Source organism: Notamacropus eugenii, chromosome 2 (genome assembly GCF_028372415.1).
Source record: "Notamacropus eugenii isolate mMacEug1 chromosome 2, mMacEug1.pri_v2, whole genome shotgun sequence".
Taxonomy (NCBI): Eukaryota; Metazoa; Chordata; class Mammalia; order Diprotodontia; family Macropodidae; genus Notamacropus; species Notamacropus eugenii.
Genome location: NC_092873.1, coordinates 476,422,367 through 476,445,654, shown reverse-complemented (window position 1 = coordinate 476,445,654; position 23,288 = coordinate 476,422,367). Strand labels below are relative to the sequence as shown.

Below are 23,288 nucleotides of genomic sequence, written 5' to 3'. Positions count from 1 at the left end.
GTCTTTATATTTTCTTCTTCTAGAAGATCATAATTTATTACTAAGTTCCTAAGGGTACTGGTTCAGCCCTGTATGTACACCCAACCTAAGTTTCATTAATAAATGTGAAAAATGTCTGACTACCATTATTAGACACTATTAAACTAAGTCAAGTTTGTAGGATGGAGGTGTAGTAATTCACTTATGAATCATTTGGATTAACACCCATGTTATTTCTTCTGGTACAAAATAATGCCTGACACACAATCAGTTTTTTAAGAGCTGACTGATTGATTTTAAAAGCTAGATGATGATTGATGTGTTAACATTTTTACAAGGCCTAGATGAATTTAGATTACTAGATTATTCATGGACAGAGTTATCCTGACTTTGTTTTTATTTAAATTAAGTTTCCTCCATTAACATCTTTTAGATTTTAAGTAACTGTTGGATTTGCAAAATATTCACTCAGACCAGCAGTGTGAAATGTATTATGAACTTGACAAAGGCAATCCTATCAATTACTTCTCCTGCTAGTGAGGTTCAGAGGTGAAATAAATCATTAAAATATTTTCCCCAGTCTACAATACAAATTTTTCAAGATGAGATTTTCTTCTCAACCTTCTACGAGTCTCTAAGACTTACTTTTAAACCACTATTCCTTTCTGTGTGTATAAGGTTTATAATTTGCTAATGCTAATGTGTGATAAACTAATAAAATTTGGACATAAAGGTTATATGCCCAATCTACTAATAAAACCTAATTCAATTCTCTTTGGGAAGTACAAATGGATTAATGTCCAAATAACGGAAGTGAAATTTTCTACTTTTCAAATGTTACCAAGGGGATGGTCACTATAAAAAAAATCTAAACAACATAAGGTTAATATAGATTATTTATAGAAAAAAATGATTACTAATTACTATCCCACCTATGAATCACAAATGTGCTGCCCCATTGTAAAAATAACTGGATGTCAACTGGGACATCAACAGTAAACTAACTCATGGGAGTGTGAACTTTAATAAGCACTGAAGCATTTAGCAACTTGTCTACAGCAAATCTGCAGCAGTTATTCCCAGTGAATGATGCCAAATGTGTTAAAGCAAAATTCAAGTAAACAAGATCCTACACACTACTGGGAGTTCAGATATAATGAAAAGCCATTTACTCTCACTCTAAACACCCTTTTAACACAACTCACTGGATGACTACTAAATCAGACTGTCATTTGGATTCTGCGAGCCTGTATGCTGAGACTTTAAGTGGATTAAAGCCTTAAACCTTACTGACTTTGGACCCCTTTTCAGGCTGATTTCAAACAGCTAATCATCTTGGAATATAGGTCTTCTTGGCGTAGCACCCTTGAGTTAAGGGAGAAAAATAAGGCTGCACACGTGTAAGTGGTAAAGGATACTGTTTCATGTTTTTACTTGAATTTTCATTCATGTTCACTACAGTTACACTATTTCAGAAGCTTAACAGGTGAGAAATGAATGGCTAATGACCTTTTCCTCACATTAGGTAACTCTCTTATAATACGTAATGGTATTGCCGATGAATGGCTTTATTAACATTAGGAAACTTTACTATCATTTGGGCAAATATTCATTTCTACTCAATTTGCACTGACAGTGAAACAAAGCTGAAATTATTTCTAATTGGTATTATGGTTATTCCTATGAACTGCAACTTTTTGGAGTTAATTTTTATTTCAATGTAAATTTGGAATAAATAAAAATGAAATAAAAACACTTTGTAACTGCACAATACTGAGTACTATAGAAGTCCATTAGAATCACTCCTATCACATATACTTGGACATATATACAGAGTATTAAGTCATGTTTTGTGGGACACATTATGTGCCCTCTCTGGAGTTCATGTGCCCCCTGCCTGAAATGCTTTCCCTCCTTGACTCTGAATCCTCACTTTCTGCATTTCCTTCAAGATTCGGCCCAGATCCCTGTGCAGGAAGGCCTTTTCAGGCTCTTCCTCTCAAAACCCTGCTGCTGCCTTTCTCCTGAGATTGCCTTCCCTTTACACTTGATACAGCTATAACCATGTGCCTAGTTACTCGCATGTCACCTTCCACGTTAGAATGTGAGCCTTCCCCCCCACAGACTGGGTACTCTCAGAGTAGGGCCCAGTCATACTGTATATATTTGTTAATACTGTATATGTTATTTTAAAAATAAAGATGAAAATAATATGGAAAATATGACTAAAGTAGTATTATCACTATGCCTATAAGTAATATTTACAGTATAAATAATAATATAATGAGAAAACATAAAAAGTGCTTCCTGATCATATGGCACTACATAAATGCTTGCTATTGTTATTACTGTGAAAATGTTTTTAAAGACTTTGTAATCTTAATGATGTAGCACATCATAGTCTTTTAAAATCAAATTACTGTCACCAACAGTTTCTGAGGCCCAAAAAAGCTTTGAAGTCCTGAATACTAATAAACGAAATTACTCAGAATGAAGACTAAGCAAAAAAAAAACAGATGCAACATGTGAAAACTAAAATAAACTAGGATGAGAACATGCTGATAAAAACAAAACATTTGACTGATTCAATTCATTAATACTTATAATGTTGCTATATATGAGGGAAATTGCCCTCCACATGTGTTTTCCTTGGAGGAACTGGGTTTTTTTAGGTTATACATTATTTATTATTAATTTTACATGGAGATGCATGCTAACAAACCTCAATTAATCAGACAAAATAGACTTATTAAGTAAAAATGGGATTCTCTAGTTATATGTAACTGTTGTCATGACACAGAAAAATGTCCTGCCTTTCCAAATACAGAGTTGTAACATTCTTATCTCTTCTTGATGCAGCCTGTCATAGCAAATATGTAAGGTGCAGTTCTGTGGAACTTCCTATACAATATTTTTACAATACAATATTTTGTGCTGTAATCTTTTGGGTGAAAGGGGAAAAGGGAGCCAGGAAACAAGAATTTATTAAGTGACTACTGTGTGTGAGGTACTATCATAAGTGCTTTTCAAATATGATCTCATGCGATCCTCACAACACCCCTGGGAGGCAGTTGCTGTTATGATCCCCATGTCAGAGTTGAGGAAACCAAGGCATATAGAAGCTAAGTGACTTGCCCAGGATCACACACTAAGTATATGAGATGGATCTAAACTCAGGTGTTCTTGACTCCAGGTCCAGAGTTCCAACCAGGGAGGAAGAAAGTCTTAATGTTTATATTTTGGAGTCCTAATAAATATTCCATATTGAAATTGATGTCATTCAGGGAAATTCTGGAAACTTAATACAAAATATCACATTCTAATCAGAGCTCCTTGTTACAGTGGTTACTAATATCAAAGAATGAGCTCCTAACCAGAGGATTATAAAGTAACAGCATCACAGAACCACAGCATGAAAGATGATCCAGTACACTGTCCAAATGAAGACAATGAAATCCATGGACAGAATGGTCATTTGGATAGTAAAGAGCCAAGACTAGAAGCCATGTCTCGACTGCAAATCCAGGGCTCTTTTAATAACACCATGCAGGCCAGCCTCAAAATGATAGCTCCCCTCTCATTAATCCGTAATCTGAAAAACTCTAATGTTACTATGTTATTTTTCAGAAAGTCCTGATGGACTTCCAAGTTTTCTAGTGAGTACTAAGTATTTGTATCCTTGATGCTTTTATAAGAATGGTAAAAATTAGCATGAAGAAAAGTAGCACCTAGGCAAATGTATACATATAAACAAAGACGGCACAGTATATGAATATGAGCTCCTTTTTAAAGACAGAAAAAATAAATGAGTGGGAGACTGTACAAAGAAAGATAAAAAGACAATTGTATGTCTTTTCAGAATCAAAGGCTATTAGTTTATCTTTGCCCTCAGTAATATGGTTAGTAAACTATATTACTGTGCCAACCACAAAGAGGAACACCAGGCCCATTCAAAAATATTTTCAAAGCCCCAAGGAAAACTCAGCAGTCTCTGCGATTTTTAAAAAATAGTTTATGAAAATTGGATTCCTATAAAAGTAGAAAAATAGACCATTTTTACTGCAACAAAAACTGATTTGTAAAAGCTGGAACCAGTTTAAAAATATGCTAAACATGAGGTTCTTGTTAGGCTTGAAAAGTAAGAGTTATAAAAAAAGAAGCACTAAAATATGGGGCCAATATATGGTATATAATGCAAAAAGAAAAAAAAAACCTAGACTTGTTCTTATTATTTTTAATTAGCTTCAATAGTAAATCCCATTTTACTTTCTAACACCATTTCAGAATTGGGAGGGAAAAGCTTACATTTAACACTCAGGGATTGGCAATTCCTTTGCTCATGCCTTGGAGCACTAATGCATTTTGCATTAGTTCTAAATGTCGGGAAATCCTGGCGCCAAGAGTTTCAAAACGATAGTGACATATGTCTAAAACTTAGCATTCGCTGTCCAACTGCCAGTGTCTATTTTATCAAACATATTGTCTCCTTTGCATAATAGGGAAAAATGTGTGCGATCATTTTTACTGTTTCCAATTAGGTTGCCAACTATATTATAAAAATGTATGCATTCAGATGAAAAAGCTCCTCCTATCACCATACTAGAAAAAAAGGGAGGAAAAATATAACAGATTAAAATTTTTTTTAGTTTTTTTTTTAACTTTGGTTTGGTTTCCTCATGTGATCTGAATTTGTCAGATAACAATGAGGTGAGGAAGGTTCCTGTTGAATATGAAAACACATTGCTATGCAAGGTAGCAAAAGCATTTTTTTCATCTCAGGATATTTGAGATGGTCAATTTCCACATTTAGTCAACAAAAAGTAAAATCACCTAGGAAGAGAAAGGCTTTTTAATCATGGGCATGGCCTAAGGAATAAGGGTATCTCCTGGGAAAAGAATGCTTTCTCCTGATTTTGTGCTACACCTAGCACATCGCTAGTATTCCAACGTTCACTAATAATAGTCATGAGAATAGCAAGTTAAATTACATATACTCTAACTTCATAATTATTTTTCCAGATAATTCTTGACAGGCTTCACTTATTTTTGACTGAAGAGCAAGAAAAGACAAGAGAAGTCCCATGACTCAATGCCATTCCAACATATAATAACACTATTGGGCAATTCTTATCAGCTTTCATGCTATACACCTTGTGCTTATTTATAGAAGCACTGATTTTGACCCAGAAGGGTCCTTGGAGGTCATCTGGTCTTTTGTTGTATTCTCAGTGGGTGTGGTGAAGAACTAATTAGTAATTTCACATATCTGAAAACCATTCTCATTTTTTACTTTGAAATTAGTTTCATAAAATATCCTTCTCTTTTTAAAGTAATCAAGTAAAATATACATTAATTTTTCCCATCATGCATCAGGACTGAAAGACAGGTATTGGTTCACATTTGACACATTCTGAAGCAATTACCAGTAACATACCCAAACATTTAAATATTTATATGGTATGAGAAAGGTACTGAAATCTTTCTAGAATTAAACAAAAAAAGTTTAATATTCTTGGTCTTATAGCAACAAAGCAAAGCAATAAAAAAATCCTATTAAAAAAATAAACCAAACCAAGTGGAAGTATTGGATAATAGACCAAATAAGTGATTCCAGGAGTAGGGTCAGCTATAAAAGGAATGAAAATAGGAACAAGTACAAATTTTTGGATATAATGTACTGTAATTGCTTGCATCTCCACTGGCACTGCCTAGAGATGGTCCCCTCCCACTTAAGTTATCACCTAAAAGGAAACTGAGTGAATTCATTATAAATTGGAATCTTCTGGAAATATAAAAGAGAAAATGATTTGAGATCTGAGAAACTACAAAGGACAAGAGATGAAAGAACCAACTTTCTTATGGGAAATTTTGATTAAAGGGAAAACAATTCCCAAGTCCAACTTATTATTAAATATTTTATATCATACTTCTGGGTCTGCAAAATGATTCATAAATTTTCTTAGCTAAACTACCCAAAGCAACTTTAAGTCAACATTATTGCAACATGAATGATGCTGAAGAAAAGATATTTTAAGTGTTACTTTTCAGAAAAGAAAATTAGAGAATAGGAATAAATGAACTTACCCAAGGTTACAGAAATCTACAGCAGAATGAGAAATAAAATACTGACCTGTTTTGGGTTCTAGTTTATCATTTTGCTACTGAGTAATTATACTGTCTTGCAAAGTATTGTTATTCTTTTCCAAAATAAGATTTAAAAAAATTAGGAATATGAGTTTTTGTCCAACTAATTAAATCATCAGCATATTAATTTGAATATTTAATTTTTAGAGAAAATGACAATTAATATTTCCTGCCATCATGAGGCTGTACACAGATGAAAATGAATCTTTCCAATGTTAATCACAATTACCTCAAGCTAGTTACCAGCTCTCCATAAAGGTGTTTCTCACATTACCCAACAGAATGTTGTTAAAAAATTGGTTGTAAAGTGAATCATTTTCTCACAGGGCTTTCATTAAAAAAAAACTTTCAATGATGTTGAAGAAATAAAAATGTTCTTAAGTTTCTTGCTGGTCTGGCTTTATGTGAAGACAGATGAAAAAGGGCCAATAGAAAGATAGGGATACGGGAAGTTGCTCAAAGTAAAGGAAAATATCTGATGAGTTAATTCTGTAAATGTTTGTAGAATTTGGTAATAATGTTTTTTGGGAACATATTCCAAATTTCTTCTTTTTCTAATTTTTTTATGGAAAATCTGATTTATAATTCTCAACCAAAAATTCCTCTCTGACCTCCTAAAGCACCAAACCTGTTACACTAACAATCTAGTATATGCTATTGTCTTTATATTAGATTTAAGGTGGCTTATGGTAAAAAATAAATAAAAGGGCCACGACATCCAAAGGACTCTTATAACCATCATAATTACAACAAAATATGCCAAAACAACACCTCTGAGACTGTCCTAGAGATAATTTTTAGCAAAAGAGGAAAGCAGATATTTATCTACTTGAAAATCGAATTACCCTAATACCCGTAAGGATCAAACAAGAATATATAATTTACTAGAAGAGCTATAGCTACCTAAATTTCGAAAGTGATATTCAACAAGGTCACCTCTAAAATAATAGACTTATACCTCTAATAATCATTTAGTGATGCAGAGGGGAAAATATCATTTCTGGCAAGGCTGTCAAAGCCTAGAATACCAGTGATGAAACTGGAAATCTGACTTTTCAATAGCATATTACTGGGGGAAAAAATCTTCAATTTAATCAAAGCTTTAAAACTCTTCCAACCATATGTTTCTGAATAATTATTAAAGTACATAATAACTCATTTGCATTTCCTTTTCTGTTTTTATTGATTTTGGAATCAGGTTAATATGGAACAGGACTGTCTGTTTCAAGACACAGCCTGGACTTTCTAAAGCGAAAAAACAATGATTCTTTAAAAATGTGATTTAAACAAATTTTAAAAATTAAAGTGTGACTACATAGTAATAAAAATTCTGCTTAAAAAGATTTATTTTCTTAATGAAAAAAGTAGACAAACTTTAAAAAATAAAGAAAATGGCTCGTTCCCCCCAAAGTGTTAATCACATTTTATTTCAAGATGTACTTACCTTCCAGGAAAGGAATGTTGCCCCACTAAGTCTCCATTCTGAAGGTGATAATCATTGAAGAAATCTGGACTCATGGCACCTTCAGGAGCAATCAATCCATCTAATGAATAAAAAGTGACAAACAGGCATTCAATTTCTACAATTGAAATCAGCCATGGTCAATAAGGATAGATGTTAATATGAAACAATGCAAAGTCATTTGGTTCTTTCTCCAATACCATGATCAGAAATCAATTCCATCTCTCTATATCTGTCCTGTCTCCAGAACTAAACTGTCACTTCCTTGAGGACAAAGCTTAACGAATGCTTCATTTGATGATAGTGACGATGATAGCCAGCATCTACATAAAAAGCCTTCAAGTTTGCACAATGCTTTACCTGTTGTCTTGTTTGATCCTTATTCAGAACTGTTTCATGGAAGCGACTTTTCCAGGTAACTGAAGCTTGCTATTGAGTGTCCCAATTGTTTTCTGTTAATCATTGCTGAGAGAAATCTTTTTTAAAAGTGGGCTCTCCATTTCACTGAATTCTTAAACAGAATGAGTTGACTCTAATTTAACCTTTTCTTGATGATTCAGGTTCAACATCATGAATACTAACTGCAAAAGCTTAATAAAGCACTATTTATAGATTTGTTTCTACAGTAAACATGCTTTTTAAGTTCTTACATTTGCTTTTCATATGACTTCTGTCTCCTCATTTGTTAGTATGCCGGATATCACCTTTTTGAGCACCTCTAACTTTTGTCAGAACTACTCGTAAAACAAAAGTAAGGAAACAATGAATAACGGTTCCAGTGTACTTTCAATGAATAAAGTGAATGAATTTTATTTAGTGATTGGACTGGATGCCCAGACTTTCAAAACTTTTTTTTGACAGGGGAAGAGATTGTATGGATGAGCTAGATTACATCCTAGGGGTCAAATGTATTTTGTAAAGTTGAGATAGCTAAATGAAAGACCTTCAGATAAGTGTGTTATTGTATTTTACGTATCTCACCAATATTAGTACAATGTTCTATAGATGGAAGACCCTCAACAAATAGCTTATTAAGTTAACAGTATGTCTGTATGAATAAACTTATGTTAGGTACTACAGGGATTACAAAAAAGTAAAACTAACCTCCCTAACCTCCAGCACCTTCCAGTCTAGGTAGAGAGAGAAAATTTACATACACTTTAAAACTAATAAACATATCAAAGGTAAATAACAATGTTATCAGAAAACATGTCACAATGAAATACATGATTAAGTACAAATAATTTATACACGTAAGTGCTTTGAGTTGAGAGGAAAGATCGTCATGTGTTAAGGTGGTCAGGGAAGGCTTGATGGAAGAGGTGGCGTCTGAGATGTAACTCTGAAGTATGGGCAAGATTTGGAAAGGTGGAAGAGATGAGAAAAAATAAAGAAAAACTGAATGGGTAATTATGAATTCATCGATGGGAATGTACATAATGAACAAAAAAAAGAGGTGAGAGGAAGTTGGAAAATTCACCCATTTAATAAGCATAGTAAATGTTAGGCTGAAGTTGGGCTTACTTTTAAGAAATGGAGTGACCAGTTTTTCCATTTTTGTCAAAGGGACAAGAATAGAAAATAACTTACAGATTAATTAGGGGGTAAGGACCTGCTAATGCCAAGGAAACAAACAGAGTATTCATCCAGTAGTATTAAAAGTAGTAGCAATGAAGAGTTTGATTTTTATCAGCTCCATAAGTTTAAACATTCGAGAAGTCATAAGACTGATTGTGCCTGCGGAATGTGTGCTTGCATGTGTGCACACAAAAACACACATACACACACACACACACACACACACAAGTAATGGAATGAACCAACAGACCGCACATTTACCAAAATGAGAGTTAAGAAATTTTTAGTATCCATTTTTTGATAGATGAGCCATATCAAAGTGTGGGAATAATGAACAAGGTCAAGACCAAAACATGTCATAACATTCCTCTGGCAACTGAAAAGCAAGTAATTGAGGAATATTATTTTCAAGGAATCCAGCAATTGAAGAAGAAATAAACTAAACTTAATGTAAAAAATAAAATGTGCCCCACACTTCCAAACTGAATAAAAGAAGTGCTGAATACATTGGTATGTCAAAGGAGTGAAAAAGATTTGAAACATTCAGAAATATTTGAGATCTCGTAGCAAAATAAAGACAACGCTGGAATTATGGTAAAAAGTTCAAATTACATGAAACATGATCTGGACAGTGTGGCAGGATAAGAGGAAATTAATAAATGAAAAAGTGTTGGTCAAATTCTCAATATCTTCCTTCCATATCCAGAACTCCCACTGGCTTCAAAGGGAATAATACATATAGCAAATGGATAAATGGGACATAGAGAAAATGAAAACTACAACTTCTGAAAAGAATGCATTAAACAAAAAAAGCAACAAATTAAAAGTCAGTAAGAAGTAATATAAAACCAGAACTTTTGTAATATAATAGTTCTGACCCTACTAGTAAAAGAAAAAAATTATTCTTATTTTGGAAGTTCATTATTATCATCACTTTTCACTTACAAAATTGTAGTATAACAGTTATATTTAAGAATGGGACAGAACAATAAAATTTTAAACTATTTCATTTTAAAATACCCACTTTTCTTCTGCTGGTAAGAAGACTTAACTAAACAATTTCATTTTCATTATAAAAAAGAAAATTGGTAGATTATTGCAAAGCAGATACTGATATAAAGGCATTCAGAAATGTTAACGTGTTTAAAAAAAAGACTGACATATCTGAAACAGACTCTAGGTTCACCTATCAGATGGCAACACTAAGGTTCCCATAAAATGGAAGAAACAGACGCATTGTGACTGATATTTTAATAGTTTAACAGAAGATAGAAAGAGATTTTAATGACTAGGAAGTAGCAAATGCCAGTCCATTTTAAAGTAAATAAGATAAGACCCAGAGAATCACAGGCCACTTAGCTTAGCCCCTGTGACTAGAAAGCTACTAAAGCTGCTTTTACATTTTACAGGGAACAGCCAACCATTTCTTACAGATCCAAGGACTTAAATCAGATGACTCAGGCATTCAAACAAATCTTCCCTTGTGTTACAAATTTACCTGATGTTTCCAAAGATCCTCGAGCGGTACAGGATAAAAGGAACAAAGCTGATATTATCTAGATTTCTAAGAGACATCTGATGAGGTGCTGCAAAGATTCATTTATTAGACAAGAGTTCATGGAAAAATGATTGATTAGATGGAACAGACCAGAAACAGTAAAACGTAGACCTCGTGCCACCTCTTTAGTGGAATTTGTGGCATTTTTATTTTAACTGTCAAATTTCCATGTGGACCTAAAGAGGGCAAGAAAAAGCAGCATCTGGGAAACAAAGTATAAGCCACAGCAAGAGATTTCTGCAGTTTACAGGAGGGACTAGTGACTCCTCTTTATGCCATTCATTCTCTAAAATAATCAGTTTGTGTCACCAACTGTTGCTGCTTTCTCATTTCAATCATAATTTCAGTACCTAAAAATATATGAAATAATTCACATTTGGGCTCATTAGGTAACAGTGTTTTAGGCAACTGGTTTCTTTTAAAATGTTAAATACGGTAATAAGCTCCACAGCGTCAGGGCCCTTACTCTCCTATCTTTTCACATTGCCTTTGCCCTCTGTGATAACAGCTACATAGTCCTCGCACTGCTGTTGTTTCTCCAAGATGAAGTTCCATCCCATCTCTGTGAATCTGAACTGATGACTTGCAGGCCTGATGTGCTCTGCAGTCCCCAGGCCTCTGGTTGTTCTGGCCTCTTTCAAGCCTCTGTTCTGGTTCTACCCTCTGCACAAGGCCTTCCCCAGTCCCTCCCCTCCTAGCCTCTCATACCTCCCACTCTCTTACTGCCTTCCATCCCCTCCACAAACATCTTACATGCACACAGTTATTTATATGAAGCTTTCCCATCAGAATGGGAGCTTCTTGAGGGCAAGGCCTGTTTCTGCCATTCGTTATGGCCCCAGAACTTAAAGCAACGCCTGGCACATTGCAAGAATTTAACAAATACGTGTCGATGGTTGACTGGGAACAGACACCATATTCACACTGATACAGCAATATTAATGCAAAGTAGACTATTTTCAAACTATAAAATTTGCTTTGGAATCATTTATGGAGCAAGATGAACTAGAAAGAGCACTAGCTTTGATGCTTACTCTTTATGTGACCTTGGGCAAATTACCACATCTGGATCTCAGTTTCCCTAGATGTAAAATGAGGGATCGGACGAGCTGAGCTCTGAGGGCCCTTATAGGTCTAAATGTGTAATTCTGTGGTCTGATAACTTACGTTTCAAGTCTCACCTTTTTTCACTTCTATCAGTGTAACTTTGGGACAGTCACTCCCATGAGCTTCAGTTTCCTCATCAGTAAAATGAAGGTATTGTATTAGATGTACCTGAGATCACTTTCAGATGTAAGTCCATGATTCTATGGGCCTAGAAATCTCAATAATTCACATCAAATATATTTAAAATAAATCTATATGTTGAGTCCTTGAGTATTCAAGAGACAAGTGTTTGCTGCTTTTGAATGAGAAATGTGGTTGAAATAAAAGATCTACTCTTTCTGGTATGAAACACAAAGTAATATTTTATGGAACTACTGCAAGTCATTTAGGAAACAAGCCTACTTAATTTTCAACTTTAAGAATTCAAGTCTTCATCAAGTATTGCAGGGATAACTCCAATCTATGAACATTAAATGCTTATGGGCAGCACTTTCAAAATACACATGTAAGATCACACTGCTCTGATAGGAACTGGGGAAAAACAACAACTGGAAGACAAACCGGTAATTTAGATAAAATCACCTACTTAAATATTTTTCCATCTCAGTATACCTTTCAACCCTCTATATATTATGTCAGTGACAATCTCCTTCAACTGACCATATATGCTCAGTTAAAAACTATCTATTACAACACATCACAGTAGCAATACAAAAAAGTACTGAAGGCCTGGATGTGAAAACCTATTGATATCTCACCCCAATTTACTTCTGTGGAAACAATCATTAAGTGGGATGGATAAAGGTATGGACAGGCACCAAACTTAAAAGAAAGAGACTGGTTTGGTGTGCAAAGATATCACATCTAAAATCTTTGCCAGAAGTCCACCAACCTAAAACACATTCTTATAAGCCTGGAAATGACCTCAATTGGCAAATCAAAACCCCAATTTATCCTATGCAACAATTTACTTGTACATTTAACTGGTGATTCAGGAACCATCTTACCTGAAGTGTAGAACAGGTCAGGTCTTTCAAGGATATCTGCTTCATGGATGTACGGCTCAATTCGGTCATCTCCATATAAGTACTGCTCACTCTCGTCCATCTGACGACTTTCTACCATCTCAAGCCACTGAGAGTTATGCCAGCGGAACTTCTCACTCTGAATCTTCCTAGCCCACTCTTCATCGTATTCCTGTCGAAAATCAATTTCAGAGCTAATGCTACGCTGTGTATTCAATGAAGAATTTCAGTGCTACACGAATGTTTAGAGAGTAAGAATACTGATCTCAGGAAAACAATTTTGTCTACCTTTCTGTGGGTCAGGAGGAATATTTTAAAACGATATGTAACCATCCTCAACAATTTTTTAAAAAACCATACATAGGTGTTAAAGAGGCAGGCATTCTAAAAAGAGCCATTCATATATTCATCTTTCAAGGTTAACATCATCAGTTCCAAAAAAAAAGTGATAAACATCTCTCCCATATGACAAACTCATGGCTGATTTAACTCCCATGGATGCTAATTTAAACACCCTGCAAGGAGTTTAAGTCCCATAAACTATCTAAAAAATTGGCAGTCCTTATATAAGCAATCAAATTTCAGTGTTCCTGGATGTCTTATGGCTGTGATTGTCTGTGACATTTTAGACAGCTAGCTAGTTTTATATTTACATTCGATATGTTTAGATAACACTTTATAAATGATAAAATACACATTTCTAACATATATTACATATTTTGCTTCATGGGCAAGTTTAAAATGCTTCATTAGGATTTTAATTCATAGAAGATTAAGAACAAAATCTATAAAAATTAATTTCTGTTCCAATTATATTTCAATTGAAAAGTTTTAATTTCTATGATTTCCCATAATTGCTACTTTTCATTATGCATCACAAAGGCTTATATGATGGAATTGGCAACAATAATAAATAAATAATATAAATACACATAGATTTAGAAGCTTTGAAGGAGCTGAGGCAGAAAAAACACCTTGTGTCATGGACGAAAATAAACCAAAAGAGAACTGTTTTCTCATTTGAATCACTGACATTTTTGTTTTAAGGCAAGACAAATGAAGAAATGAGAAACAAAAATAGCACCTCACATGGACTATTGTCATAGCCTTAGCCTCCTAACTATACTCTCTACCTCCCTTGCTTCAGTTTCTTCCATCTCCAATTCTTCCTCCATAGAGCTAGCCCAAACTTAGCATTCCCCTTCTCAAAAGACTTCAGGGGCTTCCTCCTACCTTTGGGTTATCATACAATCACCTGAGATTGATTTTAATCTTCCTTCCCACCCTGATCCCACATTTCTATAACCCTTTACCCACTCTAAGTTCCCAAATGGAAAAACCATTTTTCAAACTTGTATTTGAATAAGATTTGTCTTTGGTGTAGAATGTGCTCCCTTTTCATTTCAGCCCATTAGAATGAATGGGCATATTCTGAGCTCAGAACGTTTGTCTTCCTTCAGTGTCATAACCTCTATAAAACCTTCTCTGATCCAACTAACAGGTAATGCTTAGGTGCCTTATATTTACATGTAACCTGCCTTTGGGGGAAGCCTGAGTGTTAGTGAGACAGTCACCTTGACTAAAGCTTGACCATCTCCTACAGCAGCCCAACCCTCCTCCCTACTTCCCTCACACACAACACTCTTCAGTCTTCTGACAAACAGGATGGAAGAAATTAGAGAAGCAAAGCCAAGTAAGCAGGAAGAAGAGATGGAAGGAAAGCTTCCAATATTAAGTCATGAGAGCTGGTGATCAGAGGGGTTTGGCCTGATCTTATGTCCCAATCACAGAACAGCAAAAGGGGCAAAACCAGGGATTTGCAGCTCTAGGATGGTGAGAGTAGGACAAAGGGATAGGACTGATCCAGTGACCCTTCCCACCTTATGGTGAAGGCATTTTCCCTTTCCCAGTTAGCCAATTGTCTACTTATTACTTATCTGTTACTTTCAATTTAGATTTCATTTATCTACCAAGCTGTGTATGTATTTTTTTAAGGCTCACAAATAGAAGGAAGTTCCCTGTTCCAGAAAAGTGAACAATTTTGTTCAGCCCAGCTATTTTAAAACAACTGAGTAACGAGTAGATAGAGCAGTATGGGACAATGTAAATTTGCTAATGATCTGAGACTTTTAGGTAAAGATTCTTTTTTTTTGATTGCCTCGGGCAAAGGGGAGGGGAAAGGAAGAAGCATTTATTAAGTACCTACTATATGCTGCTAAGTGCTTTCCAAACTATGTCATTTTATCCTTATTCCCTGGAAGATAGATGCTATTATCTCACAGACACACAGAACACACACGCACACACGCACGCACGCACGCACGCACACACACACACATACCCCCTTTTGCAATTGAGAAAACTGAAGGAGACAGGTTAAGTGATTTGTCCAAGGGTCATATAACTACCAAGTATTTGAGGCCACATTTGAACTCAGGTCTTTCTGACTCCAGACCCAGCATATTATATCCAAAACAGCACCTAGATGCCTTTAATCAACTGCAGCAAAGGGTCAAAAGGTGGGGTTGGTATGGAATTTGAACTTTTCAAGGCTTTTTGCCAGCTCAGAGTTATGGACCTTCTATGTGTCAAGGACTATGTGTCAAGGCTTGGGATAAAAAGACAAACAGTGAAATAAGATGTGCACATAAAACAGTCAGTCAATTAACATTTAAGAAATACCAACTACATTCCAGGTACTATGTTAATTACTGATGCAGAAAAGAAAGAAAAAGATAGTCCCTGCTCTCAAGAAGTACATGGTCAAACTAGGGAAACAGCATGCCAATCACTCGACACAAATAAGCTGTATGTAGGATAAATTAGAAAGGATTTATCCCATGTCATAGAATAAATCAACAGAGGGAAGAATCAAGAGGGATCAAGAAAGGCTTCCTACAGCAGGTGGGATTGTAGCTGGGACTTCAAAGAAGACGTGGAAGCCAGGAAGTAGAGATGAGGAGGGAGAGCACTCCAGGGATGGGGACAGCCAGTGAAAATGCCTGGAGCCAGAGTCTCATTCAAGGAACAGCCCAGAGGCCAACGGCACTGCATTCCTGAGTACAGTGGGGAGGGTAGAGAGTGGAAGGTATGAGAAGACTGGCATGGCAGGGAAGGATCAGGTTATGAAGGGCTTTAAGTGCCAAATAAAGGATTTAAAATTTGATTCTGGAGGTAATAGGGAGCCACTAGAGTTTACTGAATGGAGTGGAGGTGACATAGAGTTGTGCTTTAATTTTCATTTCATGAATAACTGTTGACCACGGTGTGACAGGACAGAGAATACCCTCCAGGCTGAGAGGAATTCTCTATGCCATCTTTTGAATTGTGCCCACAGTAATCTGGTTGTACTCTGGGGGAAGGAGACAAGAAAGAAAAACAAATCAACTTTTTTGATAAGCATCAACAATCTAAGATTAAACTTATCCTATTTAATGTTTCACTTACTCTTTAACTTTGGCCTCAGTTTTGGGTGATATATACATAGCTTTTCCTTAAACTTGAATATGATTCTAAAATTCTAGGTATCATAGTTAGTCTCAAAGGTACAGTAATACAGATGAAATTATAATTGGCTTTTCTTTATTTTTTCTTAATCTTCAAGTGACTTTAATAACTGATAAGCATATCAAAACTATGCTTAGACATCCATAAAGTAAATTCATGTTATCAGTTCTTTTATTCTATATATATATTTCGAGAACATTTCCAATCATTAAAATACAACAGGACTATCAAAGAGAGCTATCAGACCTTTGTAAATGGAGCTATGTGATAAACTATGCTTTTTGACTATTGGAAGGTGGTGAGAAGGAAACTAATGGTCTGACATCCTGGTAACTTATCATGCCTACTTTGAATACTGGTCCAGTCTGCAAATAATACTATTTCAGGAGAATCTTTTCTGCATAATCATATGCTACCCAATGTTTTCAGGGGGTCACAGGAAATAATGTTAGCAAATTATGAAATCTGTTCTGTTCTATTCCCATCAAGGAGGATTGCTTAATTAAAAGCTACCAATTGGGATAATGAATTTAATTAGTTCATGGAGAAAAAACAAAATATCAGGTCTCAAATATCACTCTAAGGAAATAAATTCCTCCACCTCATCTCACTTTCTCTAAAAGATTTTAGACTAAAAAGCAAATTTCAAGTCTCTAAAACTTCTCGAATTTGACATTATGTAATACCATAATGCCTGTTAAATATATATGAAATCTTAGAACAAATTCCAGTCTCAGAATGTTTTCTTGAGAGCTTAATAATAGTTTTTCATTTTGGTTCAGACACCAATGATTTGATTAATTATTCAAGTTGAATACATATGGCCAGGAGGACAGAAAAATTTATTATCTAATGAAAATTTTTGTATTTTATTAAAAGAATAGAAATTCTTAAAAGAATCAAATTGATTTACGTTTTTAGAATATGGATTCCGAGTAGAATAAGAGGAACTGGGAATTCAGTCAACTGTAGTTCATTAAGAAGAATATCTTCCTACCAGCACTAGATCTAATCAATACCTGTGAAATGTCACAAATAGGAAAAACTTAAAACAAAAAAGCCAAGATCTTAAACACAGACATAATAAATTTAGACAAAAGAACAAAAATCTTATGTATGAAGGAAAAATTCCTCCTTGGCTCTAGGGATGATCATTTAACATACTCCAATAAAATTTCATTCTTCTAATTTAAGCAAAAAGTCTTCTCATAAGTACAGAAACTTGTAGCAAATTGGTTGTGCTCGGTTCACATATACTGTCTTTGCCAACGTTAGGCTTTCTCATGAAGACTCGCTGAGAACCTAGCAACAACAGTTTTCACCTTATCTCTTCTAATATCCAAGATAACAAAGAACTATGTTTGCCTATCAAAATTTGAAGCTACCACTTATGCTCTGTGTATAGTAGGGTCATTCTACATTATGGTTCTGCAGCTGATGTCATTGTCGGATTTTTAAAATCTATAATTTGTTATATCCTAAAGGATTTCTTTCACTAATGTCTATCTTATCATATGCCACATGGAAAAAAACTGTAAGCTTGAGGGGAGCAAGAGTAAGAATTAAGATGGGATACAGCCAGTGTTTCATACATGATACATGACACAGAGGAATTGGAACTATTTACTTCCTACCTGGAACTTCCTACCTTCCTCCTGTCAAAGTTATATTCAGAATGGAAAAGACAGAATAACAAACTCCTTTAAAATGTACCTAGAGGTCCTCAACAAACTCTAGTTACATGAAACAGATGAACTACATCACAAAACACTAAAGGAATTTGTGGCTGGGATTGCTGAACTAAAAACTGTGGAGAATAAGAAAGATGCTTTGAGCCTGAGGAATGGGAAGTCTAATAGATTTTCAGAAAGTGAAGAAATTATGTATTCAACTATAGGATGGCAAGTTTAACATTGATTCTTGGTAGAACTATTATTAGTGGTATATTGGGTAAACATGGAGAAAGGGAGGCAATTATGAAGAACCAGTAAAGGTTTCCCCAGATCAAGTTCTGCCAAATCTCATTTTCTTTTATGATAGGGTTACTAGTCTAGTAGATCAGAGTAATATTGTAAATAAGATAACCAGAATTCAGCAAGACATACAACATCTTTCACAAAATTCTTATGACCAAAATAGAGAGCTCTAAACTGCCAAAATATCTAAGCTATAACTTAATTAACTCGACTCCAGGGATAGCAATACATAGACTGGCATCCTGAAGGGATATCTACAGTGAAGTGCAACAACTTTCCTTCTTTGTCAAAACTCGTAAATAACTAGAATTAAAGATGATCAAATTTGCAGATGACGATACTGTTAGAAACAGATAATGAAATGGATGACAGAATTGGGATATAAAAATGTGACATTAAACTAATAAGACAGGAATTTTTTAAATGTTTAACTTAACTTGTAATCATAGTTTACACAACAATGTAAAAGATGTTAGTTCCTATGCAAAATTAATAAGCTTGGCTATATGGATTTAGCATAGATTTAGAGTATTAGCATCAAATCAGAAGTACAGTGAAACACGCAGTTCTGTTTGGCACGAGAGTCCCTATAAGAAAAGCACAAAACAGAAATTTCAAAACAATCATTAAGCCCAGCCATGGTAAGTGCCTGACCCATTCCAAACTTCATGACACACATCTACACTTTGAAGGGTACCCTGGATAAGACCCCATCCATCACAGTTAAGACCTAAGGCAGAACAACACCTGGCCCTGTTCGGGTGTCAGCTGTTGATCCAATGCCCATCTCAAGTTCTTGTGTGCTCTTCCAATGTCAGAAGATAACTGTCACTTCCTTCTTGACACTCAAAAAACTGGATTCCTCATAAGATGGAGTTAAACAAGAATAACAATGCCTCATATTTATGTCACATTAAGTTTTGCAAAGTCCTTTTACATTCATGATCTCATTTGACCCTAACCCTGAGGGATAAGTATTATTATTACCCCTATCAGTTACAAGCATAGCGCCTGGCACAAAGAAAGAAATTAATATATACTTGTTGAATTCTACTGAATTTTAAAGATGAGGAAAATAAATTTGAGAGAAACTATGTGACTTGTCCAGCATCACCTAGCTCAGTCTCTGTGACACTAATATTCAGCCAGCACACTATCCAATAGGTCACAGTGGATAATATCTACATCTATATCTATATATGCACATATATACATACATGCATATATATACACTTGCATACACATACACACACACACATACACACACACACACACACCATACATCTTGCACTTGGGTTCAAAAACCTAGGGAGTTTAGTAGACTGCATACTCAGGTATCAACAGTGTGATAAGGTGGTCTCAAAAAGAGATCGAAAGGCCAGAGTCCAATCCCCTCATTTTACAGATGGAGTACAGACAGGTTAAGTGCCTTGCATAGGGTCTTACAGCTAGGAAATGACTAAAGGCAGATTTAAATCTAGGTTTTTCTGATTCCAAGTCCAGCATCTTATACATTATGTTTGGGCAAAGGAGATGTTAGTAGCTCCACTCTCCCCTAGGGATACCGTATCTAGAGTCTATGTATAGTTTTGCGTAGCAGGTTTTAGGAAGAATATTAACAAGTTGAAGTCCAAGTGGAGCAGAGATGTCAAACTCACAGCCAAGAGCTACCTCCCAAACTCCCTAGAGTGGCCAGAACCAAATTAAAATGTAATTGGGAAATGTTTAATAACATGAATAAAAATACAATATAACACAGATAACACTAATTTGTGGTTTTCTAAGTCAATATGCTACCTATCGGAATCCATTTCCATTTGAGTTTGATGGCACTGCCCCAGAGGCTCAAGAAGGGCAGCTGAGTGGTGCAGTGAATAGACAACAGGTCTGGAGATAAAGATCTGAGTTAGCTGTGTGACTGAGCACTCACTGACCTGTGTGCCTCAGCTCTCTCATCTATAAAATGAGCTGGAGAAAGAAATGGCAAAAGACTCCAGGGTCTTTGCCAAGAAAACCCCAAATGGGGCCACAAAGAGTCAGACACAACTGAAAAACTATTGAACTACAACAAAATTTTAACTTACACTAAAAATATTATCTATTTGAATTACTTGGCGATAGCAGGTTTGCTGCAAAATATTTTCAGTCCTTGGTAACTTAAAGACAAATTTAGATTATGTTTCAGAAATTAAGTGTTGCTCTATATATACATAACCTAGTTCAAGGTCTTAAAATAAAAATTATGTTTTTCTTTGGGTTAAATAGGTAGCAAGGAATAAAAATTAGAGTCTACTTAGAAAAAGGTAAACACATTTTTTTATGTTCTCTTGGATTTTTATCTATTTTAATAGTGTTTTATTTTTTCCAATTACATGTAAAGACAAATTTTAACATTTTTTTTTAATTTGAGTTCCAAATTTTCTCCCTCCCTTCCTAGGACAGTAAGCAATCTGATGTAGTTATAAATGTATAATGTTGTAAAACATATTTCTATATGAGTCATGTTGTGAAATAAGAGATGGACTGAAAGAAAAAAACAAAAAAAAATAAAGAAAGTGAAAATAGTACATGCTTTGTTCTTCATTCAGAGTGCATCAGGTCTTTCTCTGGAGGCAGACAGCATTTTTCATCATGAGTCCTTTGGAACTGTCCTGGATCATTGTGTTGCTGAGAACAGCTAAGTTATTCACAGTTAATCACTGCACAATGTTGCTGTTACTGTGTGTACAGTGTCCCCCTGGCTTCAATCAGCATAAGTTCATGTAAGTCTTTTCAGGTTTTTTCAAAATCTGCCTGACCATCATTTCTTATAGCACAACAGTAATCCATTACAATTATATACTACAATTTGTTCAGTCATTCCCCTCAAATTCCTCAACTATGGTCATCTCCTCAATTTCCAATTCTTTGTCACCATAAAAAGAGCTGCTATAAATATTTTTGTACAAGTAAGTCCTGAGTCCCTTTCCCTTGTTAATCTTATCTTTTAGGAAATAATTCTTAATCTCATAATGAAAAATTTAAAAGTAACCAGTCAGACCAATTACTTGTATATATTATTCCCTTTTCTGTATTTGCTTACCAAAAAAAACCCTTCAAAGGTAGGCTATCTTTTATGTCAGTCTCTTAAACAAAATAAGTTTTTTACACCTAGAAAAAATACCTTTAACCATTATATAATTCTAAATTTTCAATTTATTTATTTAAGATAGATAATAAATAAATATTGCTACCTCAGGTAACAGTAGAGTCACAATCTTAATTTCAAGTTTAATAGCCTCTGTAGAAAATGTTACTAGCCTTTCAAACACATATAATAAAATGTTCTATCTTGTAATACATATCTTCTGGGGTACCTTATGGTGCTTATAAAGTAGCTTGACATGAAAATGTACTGTCGGTAACATTAGCTCAAATATTTTCTTATTCTTCACTCTTGTAGTAGTGGTATACATTATCTCGATCTCACGACCATGTGCTTTGCAAGCAATTCAAGAAACATTTATTAAGATCTTTGTATGTGTGCGCACACACACACACACACACACACACACACACACAACCCCCACTATGCTTTTTTCCAGGGAATGCAGAGATAACTAGGTCAAAGTCTTTGTTTTAAAGAATCTTAATATCTTGTAAGGGAGACACCATTTACACAAATATACAATTCAGATGAGAATGTGGTAAGTGCATAGTAAAAGTAAGACTGCTCCTCTCATGTAATAAGCAAAGTTATACCACATGCTAGCTGACTATTTTCTTAAAATACTATTCAATTAAGCCCTTGAAAACGCCAAATTCAACCAGATTTTTATGGGAAAAGTTTTTTAGTTATGTGCTATGAAATTCTATTTAGGGATGCTGGCAAAAGGAGGCTGAGCTCAGGACTAGTCTCTTCTTATTCTACTAATATCACATTGGTCTGAATAGACTATATTCTTAAAATCAGATCTCCCTAAAAGGAAAAATTCATTTATACACTGAAAAATAAATATGTAAACCTCTATATATGTGTATTTATGTATATATGTATGTTATCTGTATTTACAGTGAAAGTTAAATGGCTTGACAGTTGAGGAGGGAGACAAGCTCCTGCCTAATTGGTCCAGAAAGTGCCCGAGATGCCACTAAAGGGATATTTGCAGTTTTGGTGCTGGTAATGACCAGGTTTCACTGGCAGATTTCTAGACTCACATTAGGATGACAGAGAGTAGAGGTGAATGGGGACCAATTATGGTGTGCCCAAGTTGTACATTTTATCTTTACCTCTTATCTTGAGAAACTGCAGGTAAGATCTATCTGTTATTTGAAGAATGATTATAAACAACATTCTAATTACGTACAGATCAGACTTAGGGTAAAAAGTACAAGTCACAACCTCCCTGTGCCTCACTTCATCTATCTGCAAGCCAGTAATAAATCTATGTAATGTAATACAAATTGTGATGAAGTTAAGACAAGGAGGTTCTAGATATAAGACTCTGGCCAAGTCACCTCTTTAGAACTTCATGTTTCTTCCTCTGAAAAATGAGGCTGTTGGACTAGAAGATTGCAAAGAACGCTTGTGGCTGAAATAGGCTTTGCCTGAAATTCTATGATTAATATTACTTTACAAAGTTAAAGGAAATAACTAGTAAAAATATAAAAAACTGCTAAAGATCTTACCATATATTGGCTAAAAGTGATACCTAACACACCTGTTTAAATTTAAAAAAAAGGTACATACTTTTCCCAGGAAAATAAGTATACGAAGTTAAATCATATCCCAATCAGATGCTAAAGCACGACATTCAAATTTATCATTAAGTAGGATCACTATACGAACGATGTTGGGAGGTAGTTTTCCTTGATTTAAAAAATGTCCAATTAAGAGCAATATGCCCTGGCATACCCATTCTGGGGCAGTATTTTGGTTTTGATTTTCTTCTTGTCTGAGCCTCCTGACATCA

The 23,288-nt window shown here is 34.9% G+C and overlaps 1 protein-coding gene across 2 annotated transcripts in view; it reads right to left on the bottom strand.

Annotated features, from left to right (window-relative positions):
- The window catches only part of KIFAP3 (kinesin associated protein 3), a 189,777-nt gene that overhangs the window by 21,795 nt on the left and 144,694 nt on the right, over window positions 1-23,288 (bottom strand). For both annotated transcript variants that reach the window (XM_072648684.1, XM_072648685.1), the window contains exons 18-19: window positions 12,836-13,025; window positions 7,568-7,667 (exon numbers count right to left, since the gene is read on the bottom strand). In XM_072648684.1, the coding sequence (XP_072504785.1) occupies window positions 7,568-7,667; window positions 12,836-13,025 (290 nt within the window). The remainder of the gene's footprint in view (window positions 1-7,567; window positions 7,668-12,835; window positions 13,026-23,288) is intronic.